We start from the raw sequence: 21406 nt of genomic DNA on the forward strand, positions 1-21406 counted from the left end.
AAGCAAGTCATCAGAAAGGCTCTGAGATATGCTATATTCAACACTGGCGAAGTAGAAAACCATACCATTATACAACACCAGTTGCATGTAACTAGCAACAACACAGAGTATGTGGCCATTATGAACATGAAACTAATTCTTTCATGTTTATCTAGTTGGCTAAAATCAAGGGGATTACCAAAATATTTACTTTCTCTACTATGTTCCCATATACAGCTTATAATTGTGATGATACTTCAACAGTCATAAAGGCAGACTTGATACTGACACCAGACTTCCTCCTTTTGTTTGCCTTTTAAGAAGAGGTAATTAATAATAGCAATGATTAGCCATCTCAGTCATCACTCAATCCAGACAGGAGGCACAATGCCCCTTACATCAAACCTGACCTGTGACGTAGAAACCTTCAAGCCTTGTAAGTGAGCCTTGATAAGTCTCTCTACACAATAGGATTTCCTATTATAAACATCTGTTTTCTCACATGAACCATGTTGAACATGTTAAAAATAAGTTTCTCTTTCCGTATCAGTCTTTCAAAGGCATAATCAATCAAAAACTAAGGCTGAAGGCCCAGATCTCCTTCCCCCCACTGATAGAAGTTTCCACCTTAACTTTCTTGGGATTTGAAAGTTCAATACTAAGGAAGATAACTGTTAAGGTCTTAAGAACACAATAAAGCTTTTCCTTTTCAAACAGTAGATAACATCTACTAAAGATATTAAATGCACTTTTAAGGAAAAGAAAAAGTAAGGCAAAATGCTATGCAATGCGCCAGTACTCCTTATAACTGTAGGACTGTGTGTACTCAGGTCTCCAAACCAGCACACTGTTGCTCTTTTCCTTAGAGATTCCTCTGGAGTCAGGTGGAACATAAATGAACGTTTTGTGGAGAAGTCGCAGAAAGTCCATTTGGGAATAACAATATTGTTCCTCTTTGCTCTCTTGCCATCTTCTGGACTTTATGTGAAAGAATCTTAGTCATCTAAGCTGTTTGGTAAGAAAATGAAAAGCAGATCTGTACAGAGATCAGGAAGGGCAAAGAGGATACACGCACAAACCAACCACAAGTGATAGTGACTACCTAGAATGCTCTATTCAAAAGGATTCTGAGGTCATGTGTAGGCTCAAGAGGAAAGAATTTGGGATGATTATAATGTCTACCAAGGTCATGTGAAGGGGGAGTTGCAGCGCTTGCACCAGCTTATTGCCTCCCTTTTATGTAGATGCATTCATCTCCCTAGAGAAAGCCTGGTTATTGCATGTGAACAGGCAGATGATACCAGAATACCAGAAATAGGGGCTGCTAAAGCAAACACCATGGCATAACTTAACATCAGCGTCCTACCCTTCTCTGATTAATTTGTTAAAATGTGCTGAAGTTGTTAACCCAATTGACAAAACCCTTTATCTTTTAATGATGGAGAGTACAATGCAATACAAATCATTGTGGTGAAGGAAAGGTTCTATATCTGCACTTTCCATTGTGATAGCCACTAATGGTAGCCACATGTGGCTATTGAGCAGTTGAAATACAGCTAGAGAAATCAAGGAACTGAAATTTTATTTCACTTTAATTCATGTAAGTTTCAACTTAAATAGCCACATATGTCAAGTGGCTACCATATCAGACAGCCAATATGTTTATGGCTAAATGTGACTAGAATCTGTTTGCTTACAATATTGAAGTAAATGGGATCTAACTCCGTTTTGTTTTTTGAAATATGCTGAGATCCTAGAATACTGCCTGAAACACAGTAGATGCTTAATAAATATTCATTGAATGCATAAATGACTGGACAAGATTCCAAGTCAATCCTGAGGCATGTAAAGTTTTGCAGCTTTTGGCTTTTATACAACATCATGAAAGGGAGATAAATGTACTATCACAATTAAACACTCTCTCAGACTCAAACCAGTAACTCGGCCCTCACGGACCCAAGTAGAGATAGTATTTTCCATAGAGCTTCAAATAGATAAAGGGTCAGTAGATAGATACCTGCTTAAATTCTGCATTGTGAATACTCTGAAATCTCCTCAGCCCCTAACCTGAGAAGTAAGAAAACAATTCATTTTAGAATTACCCCATCATGTGTTCTGAGAGAACACAGTATTGGGGGCAAAACTTCTCTATTATGACAGGAAGATGATACGGACACTACCATATTTATTATCAAATCCACTGATGGAACTGAGTTTAAGAGCTCTTTTTGGAGATGCCAAAGAAAACACTTAATGTCTTTCTTAAAGTGAAAGGAAGTATCCCTACAAAAACACATTTGGCATATGTAACTTTCAGCACTTTGGAAAAGTCACATGTAATAGTCCACAAACACCAGCATTTATTTGCCCCAAAATAGTTATGAGAAGTGGCAAAAATAGAAAAGCATCACTAAAGAAACAGACCAAAGAAAACGATGAATTCTGTTCCAAATGAGATGGTATTAAAAAAAAAAAAAAACCTACTGATGATATAGTATGAAGAACATTACTTTTCATTAGTAATAATTAATTCCAAATATTTTTGCTTTGTGAACCTGATGACTGTAAGAAAATATTCCAGAGTGAACTCGGGCATTTCGCCTGCCTTTGTGACACACACCACCTCAAGAACAATACAACAAACCATTATGCAATGCTATGTGAAATGTAAATAAAATATCTTCTGAATACTTTCTTCCACCTCTCAATACTTACGGGGACATATGACCTTGAACTGAGAGTCTCTTCTGAAAATGCTATCCACATGTCTGAAGTTCTCCTCCTCACACATGTACTCTGCCATCCACTTTCAACCAAACCGTCTAAATTACATTCAGATTTCTGTGGTATCATAATAACTTCAATATGGGATATATTTTCAACATTCTGGTCAGAGACTCCTTTCTTTCCCGCCTTACCCTCCCTCCAAGTTATTTCAGGTTTGCATATTTCATTTTCACATCTCAGTGGGATACCCATCACATAACATTTATTTGTGAGGTCTAAAGGCATAACATGGGGGATTGTGAACTAGCATGACAAAACCACATACTGCATGCGTATGTCTTGAAGAATGAAAAAGGAATCCTTTTTTCTCAAGATATATAAGCTATCTCAACAGTATAAGTCCAAAGTGAATACCACAACCTAATTAAAGATGAAGAGCATAACAAGCAGTATTAAAATGTCTTTTTTGATTCATTCTTCTCCAAGTTATGTTTTTATCAAGTGTCCTGTCCCATTAATGACTTTGATAGACATTACGAGTATACACACCTTCTAATCTCACCAAATTCAGAAGAAAGTTGAAAGACTTTTCCCCTCCATGTTTTGGGAGGTATGACAGCACAGAACACAGTGGCAGGATAGAAAGGAGCTTTGAGAAGATGCCTCGTCCATTCACCTGCCTACAGGGATGAACGTACTACAAACTCCCAGCAGAACGAGGCTGTTTCCAAAGTTCCCTAAATTCAGAAATACCACAATCTCTCTGGGAACTCAATCCCTACATTTGAGAACCTCTATTTCAAGGAAATTCTTCCTCTGGGTCTAACCACACTTCAGGAGCATGTGAGCTGTGTGGTCACACAGGGCCCCATGTTCAGAAGGGCCCCACACTTGATTTAATGCTTTGCCATCGCCATCTTGAAATTCTTAATAATGTTATCTTTGAACTTATGTTCTGTAAGTGAAGTCCGATGGGACAGAGAAGTGTTTCTGAGAGGGGAAGACATGCCCAATATGCATGGCTTTCTCCCTTTCTGTCCCATAAGCTTAGAATTCCATGGCCCCTGAATGACTGGGAGTCAGGGAGACTTAAAGCAAGTACAAGGAAGGTATGTTACATCTAAACTGATTAAGTGGGGCACTGACAGCCCTTCAAGGCTTTTCATTTGCACCAAGACTTGTTTTGAATGAAGAAAGGCAGAAACAGATTTAAAAAAACAGGAATGACTAAGGCAGTCCATTATATCATGTTACTTCCCTGTATTATCCAACTATTACACTGAAAATGGTAACAGAAGGAAGGGGAAATAGAATAACACAGAGTTCCTTTTTCTTTCTCTCCTTCCTTACTCATCAGTAAGCTGAAGGTGGACAGTGTTGGTAGATGGGTACATATCAAGAAGTGAAATAAAAACAGTTAATTTTGTGCAGTGATTTGCAGTTCTTTAAGACCAAAATACATATGCATGTATGAGCTACAAAATACAAATTACATAATTTGGGTGATTAATATTTGTATAAGACTGGCATTGTACACTATAAAGAATAAGGGTAAAATTCATGCTAAAAACTTGAATTTTTAATTTTCCTTCATTTAGAACAACATAAAATAGCATATAAAACACCATGATGAAAGAGAGATGGCAGAAAGTAAAAGGCTTGTTTTGGTATCCATTTTAACAACACTTTAGCACTTTTTCTACTTTTGGAACAAGGATCTATATTTTCATTTTGCACTGGGCTTTGTAAATTATACAGCTGGCCCTGCCCTGCTTCCTCATGCTCCAGATTATATCTACTACATCTGTTCTGACAAGTCAACTCTTGTTAGCTTTCACCCTTCTCTCCAGTCATTCACCCAACAAATATTGACTGTGCTATGGTCAGGCATTGTGTCAAATGCTGAGAATATAAAAATGAGTAAGATATAATTCCACTCTATTCCATTATCTCATTTAATTCTTACTCAACTTATTGCATTGGTCCTATTATTGCTTCCAGCTTAGAGCTACAGAGTAGAGATTTAGAATAGCTAGAAAACCTGCTCAGAAGGACTTTATCATCAAGTGGTGGAACCAGGAACTGAGTCCACCCACATCTTTCTGACTACTAAATCTGAGTTCATAGTTATCATTCTTACTAACACACTCCTAATTGTACTGTTTTCTACTACTGTAATCAATTTTAGCAGTGATTTTATTTTCTCAATCTAAGAAAAAGGTGTACTCTAAATTATTTTCCAATTTTTTATTAGTATTTTGTTTAGGACATAAAATATAGTTTCATTTTTTTCATCTGACAATATTTTGACCCAATTATAGAAAATTATATTCACCTGATAAAGACTGTGATTTTCAAAATCTTGTTCATGACTTTGTTTGCTAAAATATAGTATATTAGTTAAAAACATATGCTTTGAAAGCCACCAGACCTGGGCTCAAATCCTGGCTCCACCACCCACTACTTTCCAAAAGGTACTTAACTCTCAAAGCCTAAATTTTTTCATATATAAAATGAGGATGAAAATAGTACCTTAACTACCTTATTGGGACACGTTTAAGATTAAATGAGATAATCCTTGTGAAACACTTAAGATACCACCTGATGCCTACCTAGTAAGCACTCAAAAATGCTAGTTTTAGTACTATTATTTTTATCCTGTGTTCTCATACTGTGTTTAAAAATTAATTTTAAATGACTTTTTTCTTGAAATGGTTTCCTCTAATACAGAAAATTAAGTCCAGCAGTTTCTAATTTCTAAGAAGTATATTATTTCTTTGTATTTAAAAGCATGCAAGAAGTTTCCCCAAAATGACACCTGGTAGTCATATAATCCTCTAAAATTCAAGGGCTCTAAAATATTTTTATTCATATAATCTTTCACCAAAAATTCCAAATATGAACACTCATTTTCCCCCGTTTGGTTCTAAACTGTCTACTCAAAGGGTCAAGAGTAAAGGAGTTTATACACTATATATAAAGAACTATATAAATGTAGCAAAATATTCCTGTCATTTAGCAAGGCTACCTCAGCTCTTCCTAACCCTAGAAATGACACTTAAATTTAAGAACATTGTGCAAATTAAAATGGCTGAACTGTTTTCTCTGGTGGAAAAGGAAAAGATTAGCTAATCTGAAGGTTTACTGCCATCGCTCAGGCAGTCAAATGACTGTTTCCGTGGCTCTAAGTGATTGAAGAGCACATAAAAAATAGTCTGAATACCACATAAAAATGGACTATATACCTATTTTTAAAACAGCTCTAGAAAAAAAAAAAAAGGTCTTTATTTGACATTTTTATTATGGTTTAAAGAAAAGAAAAACAGGATTTGGGTTAAAAAAAAAAAAAAAAAGCCTCCATCTGATATCTTAGAAAACATGATAGCCATGTGAGATCTTCCTAAAACCACACTCTTTTCAATAATGATGGCTGTTACCACTGCAGGCTTATGGGTCCTTACCAGTTCTTGAGTGTCCTGCTGCAGTGGCAGAAATGCTGCTTCCAGAATAGCAACCTGGTCAGGACTGAGCTTCTGCCACAGCCCAATCAGCAGAATCACCAGATGGGTGGCACTTCTCAGCTTGGTGAATGACTGGAACAGATTGTCTTGGTTTTCCTCTACTGCATCTGCTAGAGCGATTACCTGCAGAAATGACAAACTTCAGTTAGGGATAATTTCACAATTCTTGAGCCCTCAACAAATTACATTTGGCACACTCTTGTTTTTCTTTAAAACAAATTGATGAACTTTGTCTTCCACAAACACAAGCTATGTTGAGTAATAAAATAGTTATCATTCATCTGTTCACTTCCTTCTTTAAAAAAAAAAATCCCTAAGGTAATTCCAAACCCATATGGCCAGGAGATGAAAATATCCATGAAATTGGCTTAATGGGGACATTGTTCAGTGTCTGCTTCACCATCAATTGACCTTCTACAATATGTGATAGTATAAGTAACATCTAATACAGTTACTTTAGTCTTTATTACTGGCCACAGAGATTGATCAATTAAAAAATATCGAAATAACTTCATTTGCCATGTAATTTAAAATAATGACATCATTACACCCTTTTTAGAAAATAACTGCCTCTGATTATTATTCTTTACTTGTTACATGGTGCTGGGATATCCAGTACTTCTTTATTATAACTAAAAGGTAGATAATGTTCAAACATTTGACCAATTGAGTAATGTCATTTTTAACACAAATGTCAGGCACTAGCCCACAGGACCTGAATGAAAAAAAAAAAAAATGTTCAGGGTGTGTTAGCTTTACAATGCCAAATCTACTTAGGATAAAATTGGCAGGAGTAGAATTGGCTTTTTTTTTTTTTTCATCCTCCTGAATAATCCTGTGGAAAAAAGAACTAAAGCAACAATTGGATGGAACATCCAAGACTGCCCATTGGTGTTTTATTTTAATGTCTTGGTGAATTTTGTGCTCATTAAAAGTAATGAACTGACTGGCTCAGAGGCGCAAGGCATCTGACAGCCCCCAGAACAGGAATAGTAAAATCCAGGGCAATGTGAGCTCCTTTCTATCAGTCCCTGCCAGCTTGAAGAACGAGAGCTTAGATGACTTTCAGGACTCTAGTGCACATGAACCATTTGGTGATATTTCATGGCTTATTGACCCTGGCTCAAAGGGCTTGTTAAAAAATCATCATTCAAACAAGTAAGGGTTTACAGCTGTGTGGTCTCCCAAATTCCATGTAGCAACAGGGCTGTAGGGGTACAGTCCTCAGAGTATCTGGGAGATGATGGAAAAGAGATACAGTTTCGGAAAGACAAAGCAATTGAAGGTCCTTGCCTGACAATGCTGGGTAGACCAGGATTCTTCGTCATTTGGTTGAGGGGTTGCAGGAGATAGAAAAGACAATCACAATTCACATTCAGATCTCCAGGGAGCCCTGGGAGTTTGGACCAAGGTCAGCATTACAATAAAATGCACTGCTTACTATGTACCTAATACTGTGCTACTTCCTTTCCACAGGTATTCAAAAAAGAACATGATACCTTAGAGTCCATAAGGATCTTATAATTTGTTGGACAGGAAATATACATATACAACCAATTAGTGGAAAGAAACATTACTGTAATAATGTCCTAATTGTGCAGAACAGAAAATAAGTATAAAAGAAGTTAGCAAAGGGACAGATTACTATGGGCCAGAGTTAATATCCCTGGGGCCTCTTTTACTCAAATAAGGCTTGGAACTCATCCCTTTCCTGTTACTTCAAGAAGTCCCCTCTAAAAGACAGAGGCCACTTTCCTTAAATCAAAACACCTGGAATCATCTGCTTCTTTCCCCTCCACCCTCACCATGATTACAACTGACTCCTGTTAAATTCTATATTTATTTTCTTTTCTTCCGTGAGTGTTACCAATTAAGCCTCATTGTGAGGACCATCATATAACGACACAGATGCCTTGTCGATAAGCCCAAGTCACACAAAGATCAAGGTCATAAACACCTCCTAAGTATCAGGTATATGTAGGAGTTTGTAGGAAGCACTCTAGGGAATTCAATGGCAACAAATCTAATATCTATCTTCAGAGCGTTTATAGTGGAGAAAGGAAAATAGGTCAGAGGCAAATGTTGATATTATAGTGAAGACCCTACGAATGATAAAGGAGAATGCCATTAATATTATAATCATTAGGTTAATAATAATCCTTGTAATTAAGTAAGCATAGACTACATGCCAAACATTCTGCTGTGCCAGTACTACACACAGGGATGCAAACTGTGCCTGTGTTTGGAAGGGCTCCATAATTGGTTTAATGCCCTGCTGTCTCTGTCTTGAAATTCTTCTTCTTCTTCTTCTTTTTTTTTTTTTTAAGAGAGAGAGGGAGCAGGGGGAGGGGAAGAGAGACAGAGAGAATTTAAGCAGGCTTGATGCCCTGTGAGGAGCCCAATGTGGGCATGATCTCATGACCCTGAGATCAAAACCTGAACCAAAATCAAGAGTCAGACACAACCAACTGAGCTACCCAAGCGCCCCTCTGTCTAGAAATTCTTAATAATTTTATTTTTGAACATGTGTTTTATAAGTGAGGTTGATGAAGGAATCAGAGACATGCACATGAGGAGATAATGCTCATTAACTCGCAGTGTTAAATGTTCTTATATTTGCACTTAAAATTGGCATTGCACAATATAAGACTAATGTTAAAATTCATGCTAACAACTTTAAATTTAAATTTTTTCTTACTTGGAATGGCATTAAATAGAAAATAAAAACACACCATCAGGGGTGGAAGGATAGACTACTAAAGAAAGGAAAAGCTTCGTATTTTAGTAGTTATTTTAAAAGGAAATTCTTCCGGCCTTTGAACAAGGGCCCTGCCTTTTCATTTTGCATGGGGAACTGTAAGTTAAATATCCAGCCTGACCATCACCTAGCAAGTGAGAGGCCAGGATTCACACTTGGGAGTCTCTTACTTCAAAGCCTGCATGCAGCCTGAAGCACCTTCTAGGTTCAGAGAAAGGCCTTACTGACTCTGGAGCACTTTAGGAAAGAAAACGTAGAGGAAGAAACAGTGGTGTGCTGGAACCAACTTGTCCAGCTCATATAGGCGCCAGAGAAAGGACGGGTCGTTTGATTTTCAGTTTTGTATGTCAGCTATTAAACTTAGCCATTACTAAAAATTAAGTCACATAAACTTAAAATTAAATAAGTTACACCAAAACAAGGGTAATAAATACTCAAAACTCATTGCTTCCTAATTAGTTTACTATTGTCGAGACCCTTGAGGTTATTTATGCTTATTGTATCTGTATGTTGAAAACACTCTGCAATGGCGGTTATTGCCCATTTCTTCCCAGCTTTGCATTCAGTGACCTCACATTGGTAGACTGAAATCAGCCATGGCAGAATGATTTACAACATGAACATCAACAAATGTTACAAAACCGGGCTTCCTCCCAACACCTCTCCTTCCCAGAGAACCAGCATGCCACTGAGAGAGGTATCAGAAATTCATCCTTAAGAACAGATATTGGGTAAGGGTGCTTTAGAAGTGTAGGAAACAACTTGAACAATGATTTAAAACAGAAAAGTAGAGGCTGCTTGTTCAGGAAGGAACAAATATTCCAGTTCGGGAACAGCATTTGATGAGATCAAAAAAAGGAAAAAAAAAAAAAAAGGTAATCTGGGTAACTGTCGTAGAGGAACCGGAATGTCAAGCGAAGAGCATGCACATAACAGCACAGGTCCTGGGTGGTGGTGGAGTACTGTGAGTGTGGGTGTTCCCTGATGGAGGCTGCATTCAAAGCAGCTATCGATCATAGTAAACATTTGAGCATTTGCTGGGACTTAAAGTAAGGCTGTTATGCACGTTCCTCACTATCAAGGGAAAATTCTTACTAAGTGTAACAGCATGTCAGTTCATAGACCCACCCAACTTGCTAAACACAGCTGTGGTGGAAGAATGACTTCTCAGTGAGACAGCAGCCCAAGCCACAGGATCTTTCCTGAGCAAGGCCCAAAATACATCAATCTGGGAGAAGCATCGTTTCTCTAAGTTTCGGTCTTGCTCGTTATATTTCTGTGCCATTGTGGAAAGTCTGCTATCCCCAAACGGTCACAGAAATTGGAAAGAAATGGGATAAACAATTCCTTATGTAAATTACCCCCAAGGAAAATCTTCCTGACCTACTGGCCAGCATGAAATACTAAACAGATCTCCATGTTCTCAATTTAGTTCTACATATAACAGCCAAGTTTACTTTGTTCTCCATAAGAGCCAAATGAATTTAGCAGAATTAACATAGTAAAAAGGGCTGGAAAATGTAGACCCATCAAGATTTAGATCTGTCCCACCAAGGCCTAGAGGATCTCACTGCTCACCTGGAACTGCAAAATGAGGCCAACCAGCTGCTAGGGCTTAAATCTGAAGGAGAGTGATTTTTCAGTGCTCATCACTGGCTGTGCAAGATGTGTGTTCCCTGGGTGTTCAACAGAACTACAGAAAGGAAAGGGTTTAGGAAACAATAAATGCTAACGATTTCAAGCACAAATGTGTTGATGGCCTTTGTTTTGCTTTTTCGAATTGAAGGTTTCCAAATAAAATGGAGACCCCCAAGGACATCCGTGTCCAACTGCCATATCAGTTGATGCCAAAGTAATGAGGCAGAGGCCCAGGGAGCTGCTTGCAGGAAAATGCTCAACTCATAAAATGAGTGTGAAATTAATCCCAAATACTTCCAGCTGCCAAGATAGGCTCTAAAATTGGTTACAGGAAAGCAGCAGCAGCAACAGCAGAGTAGACATGAATCATACTATGTGAACATAGACATGTCCAATTTCTTCACCTAAACTCACCATCAAAGCTGCCTCCAAATCTTATGTGAGGCACACAGAACCCTATTACATTGCTGCTTAGCTACCATTTACTGACTGAGAGCCAGGCACTGTGCTAGTGCTGTTATATCCAGATTACCACTTGGTCTTCAGGACTAACCTCTGAGATAGGAATTCTTGATCCCTGCAGCCCCCCTTTCTAGATGGGGAAACAGAAGCTTAGTGCTCAGATGACCTTAGTGCCTGTGGTCCTGAACTACAGCAGAGAAGCACCAGGATTCAAGGCTGTCTCCTGATTCCCTACTGAGTGCTTTTTCTTCTGCAACAGTACACAAATATATATAGTAGTCCCCTTAAAATAATACAGTAGGTTTTTATCTTGATGTTCAAAGATACTCAGGAGAAACACTACTAATACATTACATCCATAACAGCCATATGTGCTTTAGTTAAACTTCCCCATAGTTGGGGCTTTTACCATGAGGTCAAATCAAGCTAGAACTTCCAAGCTTATTTCTGCCCAAAGTTATAGTAAAAGAAAATGATTTCATCATTTGTAAATGATGGGAAGCTTTTTTATTCCTTAAAAAATTGTATTAGTTTCCATATAATTCAAAATTACGAAGACTTTAGAGATGAGCTATTTATTTACTACACCTGCTCCTTTAGTGAAGCTCATATTTTAAAGGGATGATTCATTTATTTTCTACAAATCTCAAACTACAATCTTTTCAGTGGTCTAAGCAAGTTGATGTTATGTAATAATAACTGTCATCATTAACTGAGGGCTTCCTAGGAGCCGGACACTGCGCTAACCTCCTTAAGAGATTAGCTCATTTTATTGTCAAAACAATTATGAGGTAGAAACTATTATTGCCCCCATTTTAAAAATAAGGAGATAGAGGAGTTCCTGGGTGGCTCAGCATCCAACTCTTGATTTCGGCTAAGGTCATGATCTCAGGGTCCTAAGACAAGCCCCGCATCAGGCTCCCAGTCAGTGGGGAGTCTGCTTCTCTCATTCTCCTTCTCCCTTTGCCTGTCCCTCTGCATGCACTCTCTCTCTCTAAAAATAAACAAATAAATCTTTTAAAAACATAAGGAGACAGAAATATAGAGCAGTTAGTCCGCAGCAGAGCCAAGCGGCTGACCCAAGCAAACTGACCCAAGAAATGTCACCAAGTAACATCACCTGCATTGATTTTCTGCCTGCAAATCAATTTCTCATAGGCATATGTGGAACAAATTCTATCTGAAGCTTCCCAATGGCAGGTATCCACTTTGCGGACATTCTAATACCCCCATATGAATTAAGATAGGTTTATTTTAATAAAAGATTTTGTTTTAATAAAAGGTCAGCATGGATGAATGAGTGAAGAAAACGGAGTTGTATGATATGGGTGAGTTTATACATCCCTTAGGGCTGAATACAGCAGGCTGTGCCAGGACCGCCTTCCCTAGGGAACAACTTTATGTCACAGTGCAAATTACTTCCTTTTTCTAGGCTCTAGTTTCATTATGTTTAAAATGTAGGGGTGGGAAATATGATCACTAACATCCAACATAGCTGTAAGTGCCAGATTCAAAAAATGTTGAAATTACTTTTGAATATGTTGTTTTGAACTATCCATGCCACTTCTTGTGTTTCTCATTTAATATTTACTGATTTAGAGTTTTTAATCTATAAAATGACAGTAAGGATAATACTTATTTATTTTATAATTATAATCCTATGAAAATTAAATGAAAGAGGTAAGAAAATGGATAATACCAAGTGTTGGCGAGAACGTGGAGAAACTGGAACCCTCACATATTACTAGTAGTAATGTGATATGGCTCAGTCACTTTGGAAACAGGTTGGCAGTTCCTCAGAAAGGTAAACACTGAGTTGCATATGAGGCAGCAATTACAATCCAAGGTTTATACCACCAGAGAAATGAAAATATATGCCTACTCAAAAATTTATTCCAAACGTTTATAGCAGCATGATTTATAATAGCCCCAAAGCAAAACAACTCAAATATCTGTCCATCAACTAATGGATAAATTAAATGTGGCATATCTACATAATAGAATACCATTCAGCCATAAAAAGAAACTTACACATGCTACTATGTGGATGAACCTTAAAAACATTCTGTGGAGTTAAAGGAGCCAGTCACAAAGGACTGCATGTTGTATCATTCCCTTTATATGAGATGTCCAGAACAGGAAAATCTATAAACACTGTAAGTAGATCGGTGGTTGCTTAGGGTTGGGGGGGTGGGTGGTGGACAGGCGGGGAAAGGAAAGTGCCTCCTAATGGCTGCACAACCCTGTGCATATGCTTATATTAAATGGTACACTTTAAATGAGTGAATTTTATGTATATAAATTATTTCTCAAAATGCTGTTGAAATAATAAGAGAAATAAAAAGTATATAAAGTGTAACACATGTAAGGTAGATAAATTTACACAAATAAAGGCAAATTTTATTTAAGCAACAATTTTGATATGTTAATGGCTATACCATATTGTAACTTGGGCTTAACAACATTGGATGAAGCAATAATCAAGTAACTTTGGAGTCAATTAGATATGTATGAATACTGGTAATGCTACTACTTACTAACTGTACAACCTTTGGTTTCTCAGCCTTCCTTAGACTTAGTTTTCATCTATAAAATAGTACTCAATTAGTTAACAACCTTTCTATTCATTTCTAATTTGTTTGGCTCCTGGTTACTATTTCTTAATACTCTATAGTTGAGTGCTCATTTCATTGTAGAAACATCAGGCAAATTCTACTTTTTCTGTTAGGTTAACAATGACACTGAAAAAAGGAAGATCCTTCTCCAGTACTTGAGGCACACTACTGACTACTACCTCCTAAGGCAATGCAGGACAGCTGATCATTCTGCAGTGTTCCCTGGCCCTCTCCGTGTGGTCACTCAACAGAAGAGAATACTCATTTGTAGCCAAGTATAATGAAGTTTCAAAGTAAAATGTCACAAGACCCTGTATCAAATATATACTAAAAATTACGAAAGGTTACATGTATTGGATTCCTTTTTTTATTCCTTCAGCAATTCTATTAAAACACACAAACACATACAAACATACAACTTTGCCTGCTATGACTTGTTCTCTAAAAATTCTCTGAGGCTTGTTAATCAGGGAGCTAGATGTTGGATGTTTTTAAACACCTTATTGAAAATGCTAGCAAATTTGGTGATTTAAATAAGATGTTTACTAAGTACACTATGATAAGACAGACGGAAAACGAAACTCATACTTAGCCCAGAAACTTCCAATGTAAAAAGAGCAATTAGTAAGTTCCCACAATGCCCACAATTTTCTAATACTCGGTAAACAGTGGGTGTCTCATAAATGCTGGCTGAATTAATGAATCTCAGAGTCCACCTAAAACTCCAGCACAACTAAACTGCCTCTTAAATCCTAGACACACTCAATCAGGCATTGTCAGGCTCCCAATTTGAATGGAACCCAAATGATGTCACATGGAAACAACATATCTACCTCAATATATCTGTCATCTACTTTAAAAAAAAAAAAAAAATTCCTTCAGTTCACCTTTAACCATGGCTGCCTAACAACAGGCTACAGACAGCTATAATGACTGCTGAAATGAATTTTTTGTTCACATGGCTGTCCTTTTGTCAGAAAGACACACTTTCAGTCTACAGGAGATTTGGAAAGAGCCAAGAAAAAGGGCATACTTCCCACACAATGATGTTATTTGTGATGGTGTTTGCTGCAGACTCCAACATGGGAAAGCCCCTGCACTAAGGAAGAAGAAAAAATTTACCATGTCTAAACTTCTACTTTGGCTGAAAAGATCCAATTTGTATCCAAAAGAATTGTGCTTTTAATAGAAACAGTGAAATAAGGTTCAAAATGAAAAGAGAAAGGGTGTGATGATTCAAATGCCAAATAAGCATGTAAGAAGTGCTTCATTATCTGTGTGCTGAACTTTTAACTAGATAAAAGAGAACCCAGGTTTTTAACTGGAAGGCATAGAAAGAATCTAATTCTTAGCTACTTTTACTACTGTGTTATTTTGTATAAATAGAACAGGGGCTAGATTACATTCTATTACTCTTCTCATGGAGTAAAAACTAGGATTCCCCTATAACAAGCATTTAGCTGAAATTCCTAAACCAAACCCAGGATTAGAATATATTTTTAACCATGCTATCACTTGGGGAGCTATTAAAACAATAGGGAAAATGTAGCCTTTAGTTAAAAAAAAAAAAAAAAAAGCAGTCACACATGATTTGTCTTCATAAAAAGAGACCTGCTAATTGGCCAAATCCCCTGATGCTTTGGAACATCAAGGTATGATCATTGACTCTTAGAAGTCATGATGGTTTTACTGGTCTAGGATTATAATTTTCCTTAACACCAATCTGTATTTGCCAAATGCCTTGAGAATTCATTTAAAACTGGTTTTAGAAAAACAAATTATTCCTGAGAAATTTCTTTATACTATATACTATAGAACCCCCCCTTTTTTTCTTTTTTTAATGTTCTGGCCAGAAGAATATGAAAGGTAGGCAGTTCTGGAATATAGACTTTGGCTGGGACTTTTAAAACATATAGCACTGATACATAAAAATATTAAATGAGAATGACAATAAATCATTTGTAAGTGACACAAGGACAAATTTTGCTATTTCTGCAAAGTTTATTCACCAAATATACATGTAACTTAATCAGCTGAAAGGAAACTAACTCCAATGCTTGGCTAATATAATGCTAAAAATACAATTGATCTCAAACCTGATTACTATTTTTACCTTCCCCCCACCTCCACTCCCCTGCTGACCAAATTTTTACCTCTTTCCATAAAATTACCTATTAGAGCCAAGTGAAAACCCAATTTAAAAAATAATAATTAATGGAATCAAGCTGTAAAATAAAAGAATGAATGTTCTCTGGACCATGGTTACTCATTGAACAGATCGCTATTAAAGCTGGAATCTATGGTTGGCAATGTCAGAGCTCATTTTACAAACCCTGGAGAATGCCACAATTATCACCGTCCAAAAACAACATTCAAGAGGTCTGATCTGAATAGCTCCTAAGTTTAGAATATTTTAGACCACATTCCTACAGGCAGACATGTCAGTAATTATGGAGCCACCCACACAGCCTTGAGTGCCATCTCCAGTGAAGGTAAATGATGGGGAGATGGGTACTTGGTTGGTTATGCCAATAGCATTCCTTTAGCTAAAGGCTGCTAATGCTAAGACACATTATTACATGTAATCAATTAAAGAATGCTGATAATCCCCCCAAAAAGGCAAAAAGAGAAACTAGAGACCCCAACAGTGCTGATGATGGTATTGAGCATTTCCTTCATTCCTCTTCGTTAAGAGGTAAATGTGGCATTTTCACAAGAGTGAAATTGTTTTCTCTTTCTATGCATCTTCTTTTTTTTTTTTTTTTTTTGAGAAGTAGAACATATTTTTTATTTTATTTTTTTTCCATTTTATTTATTTTTTCAGCGTAACAGTATTCATTCTTTTTGCATCTTCTTTTAAAACACCTAGTTTTTCAGAGTCCATCTTGAACATCAATGGTATTTATTTATTTATTTATTTATTTATTTATTTTTTAAGACAAAATACATAGTTAAACCACTACTATCTGGTAGTACTTTGGCAAGACATGTACAGGGCTATACAGTTCAGACCACATGGAAATAATACAAAAGTCAATGAGTGGAGCTTCCTGGTTTCATATGAAGAGAAACAAGGGTAAACTATTGGTATTTCTACAACCATAGGTTGTTAGGACATTATAATTGGAAGGGGCCTTGCTGAAGATATGTTGTACCTGATTTCTTCTGTGCTGTAAACTCCTCCAGGCCAAAGACTGTTTTACTGTTTGGTGTACCCCTTCCATAGCCTTAGTCCTACAGTAGGCATTTAATGTATGTTTACTATACTGAAGTAAAATAAAAAGTCTGACAATTCAGTAGCACAAAGAATGTCCATCAAGGTAGCAATTTATAGGGGTGCCTGGGTGGCTCAATCAGCTAAGTGACCAGCTCTTGACTTCGGCTCAGGTCATGATTTCAGGGTCCTTGGATGGAGCCAGGCATTGGGTTCTGCACTCAGCGGGGGTTCTGCACTCAGCGGGGATTCTGCATGAGGATTTTTTCTCTCTCTCTTACCAACCTCCCCTCCAACACTGCTCTCGGGTTCTCTCTCTCTCTAAAATAATAAATCTTAAAAAAAAGAAAAAAGACAGCAATTTATAGGAGCACTACTTGGGCAATGGAAACCCATCCCTACATTCCAGGTGGACAAGACCAAGGCCTACCATTTTAAAAAAGCTTTTATATGCTATTTACTGGGTCTACCATAGGTATTAAGTAGCTAGGCTCTAAATTCATACCTTCCACAGGTATTGCATTACAATGAATTAGTAAATTCACTCAAGACTTTACCATGAAGTTTATGTGATGAATGTTACAAAGCCTGTAATTTAACTTTAAAATACATCATCATAGAAAAGGTCATTTGATGTAAGCAGTTGAGTCAGTCTAAGCTACACTCCAGAGCACATTCTCAACCTTGTCACTAATGACATTTAGGGCCAAATAATTTTTTGTTGCAGGAGCCTGTCCTGGGCACTGTTAGAAGTCTAGCAACACTCTGGACTCTATAAACTTGATGTCAATAGCACCCTCCCCCCAGTTGTGGCAACCAAAAATGTCTTGGGACAATGCTAAGTATCTCCTTAGGGGAAAAAATCACCCTGGTTCAGAACCACAGCTCTAGAGTTGGAGTTTGTCTTTAGTAAAAGGGGAAAGATTTATGCGATCTGAAGAGAAACCAGAGTATTAGAGTTGGAGTTTGTCCTCAAAAGATCTACTCTTCTATAATTAGAAGCAAAGCTCACATGTCGGAGGGGTCTACACAAGCACTTAAGCTATTGCGGTCTCCAACCAATACCAAAGACTTTCTAATTACCATAATGAATTTCAGAAATAAGTTCTGATTAGGGAGATCAGAGGTTGGATAATCATCAATATGTGTGTTAGAAACAGATTCACTGGCAAAATCATCAGTATTAAGATACCTGAATTGGCAGAATATTTTTACACTCATACTTTTCTTTGCATAAAAGAGGGATAAGAGGGATAAAAGAGGGATTACTGTCCTACCTGCCTCAATGAATCTTTCCAGAAAGGTGGTATTCTAGTGCCCACAAGACATAGATTTGAACTTCATCCAGCCTACTACAATACAGGCTGCAAGAATTGTTCCATGCTTATAACAGGTATTTAATAAATGTCTTTGTGTAAGGCAAAATTTAACTATGAGCCTTACTTCCATTAGAGCCAAAGAGAATGGTTACAGGGAAACAGTTTATTCTCATCGACCTCAAGCTTTTTGATGGCTATCATTACTTACTTAAGAATTTTGACATGACCAAATTGGCAAAATGGTGTACAAGGTCAATTAAGTGCTAAGTGATAGAGATACGTCTGATTTAAGAGCTGCCTGCAAAAAACTAACAGGAAGGAAGCAGGAAGGAAAACAAATATATTAATAAAAACAACAACTTCTGTTTACTATGTGTCCACTATGGGCCAGGTACAGTCCTAAGTCCTAAGAAGTCAATGGATATTATTCCTAAACCTTTCAACAACACTTTAGGTAATTATTATTTTTGACTTACAAAGAAAACAAGGTTCAGAGAAGTTAAGTAACTCGTCCAAAATCACACAGCAGTGCCCAAATTCAAACCAGGTGTGCCTGAAACCTCCAAAGCTCAAGCATTTCCCAGCCGACTACACTATAGCTTTAGACACACACACACACACACACACACACACACACACACAGAGACACACAGAGTTATAGGATACAAATGACTATTAGGTTGAGTTAACATAAGAAAATCTATAAACAAGTCTTCCCCACCAACCTGATTTCCTAGGGATGAAAGGCCTACAGACTCTTCTATTTGTCCTTCTTTTAAATAATCCACATTTGAATGTTTGAATGCCTTTGGTTCAGAATAGCACTGACAATGTGAACATCGCTCCTATATTCTTCTGCCTGCATCTCTGTTACCTATCTGGCCTAGGAGTCATTTGAGTTTGCAACCCCTGCAATACTCACAAACTTTTCAAACATAAAACAACTACAAGTATGGAGAAACAGAAATCATCCACATGACAAATGATTAAATCTGAATCTGGGCTCTGGTCCTGTCCCACCACTCCCTGTAGTTTTGACACTAAAAGAGTCTCCTCATCTCTTGAAACTTCAGCTTTCTCCTCCATTAAAGGAGAGGTATTCACTGTGGAGCTCAAATAAGATGCAACATAAATGTGTTTGTCACAACACCTAGCACACAGTAAGCATTCAATTGAGCTTAGCACCGTTATTATTATTATTATTATTATTATTATTATTATTAATTTTTCCCTGGCTAAATACCCAACCAACAAACTTCTTATTAAAACAAAAGAAAGCAACAACAAAAAAAACCTATTATATACAGTAACAACCCCCAACCCCCACCCCCACTTCCCATCTTAGTTTACACAGTCCCAATAACTTCAGCATCTCTTCATGGGACTGATTAAGCACACAAGTTATATGTATTATTTACCAACATGTGTAGCATAATTCCCACACCCTACACTTTCAAAGCACCTGTATGTCCCCATCCATTATATCCATTACATTCAGAATGACTTGTTTGATCATTTTAAGCTCTGGGAAAGAAGGAACTGTGTTTTTTCTTATTTACTGCTGTGTCCCCTGCCACCTAGTACAGGGCCTAACACACAGCAGGGTTCAACAAATATCTGAATTAATTGAAATAAGTTCCATCTAGCATATCTTGGAAAAGTAGCATGTTGGCTTAACACAACTCTCAGAAGCTTCTCTCAAAAGTAAAGCTAAGGGGCGCCTGATGGCTCAGTGGGTTAGGCCTCTGCCTTCAGCTTGGGTCATAATCTCGGGGTCCTGGGATCGAGCCCTTCATCAGGCTCTCTGCTCGGCAGGGAGCCTGGTTCCCCCCTCTCTCCCTGCCTGCCTCTCTGACTGCTTGTGATCTCTCTCTCTCTCTGTGTCAAATAAATAAATAAAATCTAAAAAAAAAAAAAAAAAAAAGAAGAAGTAAACCTAATACCTAGCATACCAGTTGTGATGCCCAGCAAACAGCACATTTCCTTAATTCCATAATGTACTTTGCCTTTTAGGTGCTAACATACACACACACTCTAATGATTTTCAAATCATAATGTGTCTTATCTCTGTTCATTTAATATGCTAATTTTACTTTTTTTATTTTCAAAGGTAATCAAATCAACGATGGGCCTTAAAAATAACATATTAGGGACACCTGAGTGGTTTACTCTGTTAAGTGTCAGACTCTTGATTTCAGCTCTGGTCATGATCAGGTCATGGGATCAAGCCCCACATCAGGCTATGAGCTGGGCATGGAGACTGCTTAAGATTCTGTCTCCCTCTGTCCCCTCCTCCTCCACATCTCTAAAAAACAAAAACAAAAACTTAAAATCTTAGAATCTATTGAATACCTTTTTGTTTGATATTTTGTTTGGAATCATACCTCCCAATGCCAGTTTCTTCATCCAGTTCCCAAAAAATAACTGTTCCTAGGGCATACCCTAGCTTCCCCTTGTGGGATATTCTCTCTTCTTTTCTTCTTCTTTTAAGCTTTTATTTAAGTTCTAGTTAGTTAACACACAGTGTAATATTAGTTTCAGGTGTACAATACAGTGATTTAACATTTCATACAACACTGGGTGATCATCACCACAAGCACACTCCTTAATCCCCATCGCCTATGTAACCCATACCTCCTACCCACTTCCCTTCTGATAACTATCAGTTTTTTCTTTATAGTTAAGAGTCTGTTTCTTGGATTCTCTCTCTCTCTCTATCCCCTTTGCTCATTTGTTTTATTTCTTAAATTCCACATATGAGTGAAATCATATGGTATTTGTCTTTCTCTGACTGACTCAATTCCCTTAGCATAATACTCTCTAGCTCCTCCATGTCGTTGCAAATGGCAAGATTTCATTCCTTTTTTGGCTGAGTAATATTTCATTATATATGTATATTATACACACACACACACATACATACATTACATATGTGTGTGTGTGTGTGTGTGTGTGTGTGTGTGTGTAATATACACAACCATACATCATTTTTATCATTCATCAGCCAATGGACAGTTGGGCTGTTTTCATAAAGGTCCCCTTAGCCTTCCCCGCCCTTCCCAGTGCGACCTAATGCTCTTCATAACAAAATTGTGCAGTAGAGTTGCTAGATTCACTTTAGTCATGATGAAACTGAGGCCCTTTCTGAAAGGTTTGAAAGACTGTCCACAAAT

General features: G+C 37.4%; 1 protein-coding gene across 4 annotated transcripts in view; it reads right to left on the minus strand.

The window, feature by feature from the left end:
• Positions 1–21406, minus strand: part of BBS9 (Bardet-Biedl syndrome 9) — a 466978-nt gene that overhangs the window by 93841 nt on the left and 351731 nt on the right. For all 4 annotated transcript variants that reach the window (XM_046020573.1, XM_046020572.1, XM_046020574.1 and 1 more), the window contains one exon: positions 6168–6350. In XM_046020573.1, coding sequence (XP_045876529.1) covers positions 6168–6350 — 183 coding nt within the window. The remainder of the gene's footprint in view (positions 1–6167; positions 6351–21406) is intronic.

This window comes from Meles meles, chromosome 10, assembly GCF_922984935.1.
Source record: "Meles meles chromosome 10, mMelMel3.1 paternal haplotype, whole genome shotgun sequence".
NCBI lineage: Eukaryota > Metazoa > Chordata > Mammalia > Carnivora > Mustelidae > Meles > Meles meles.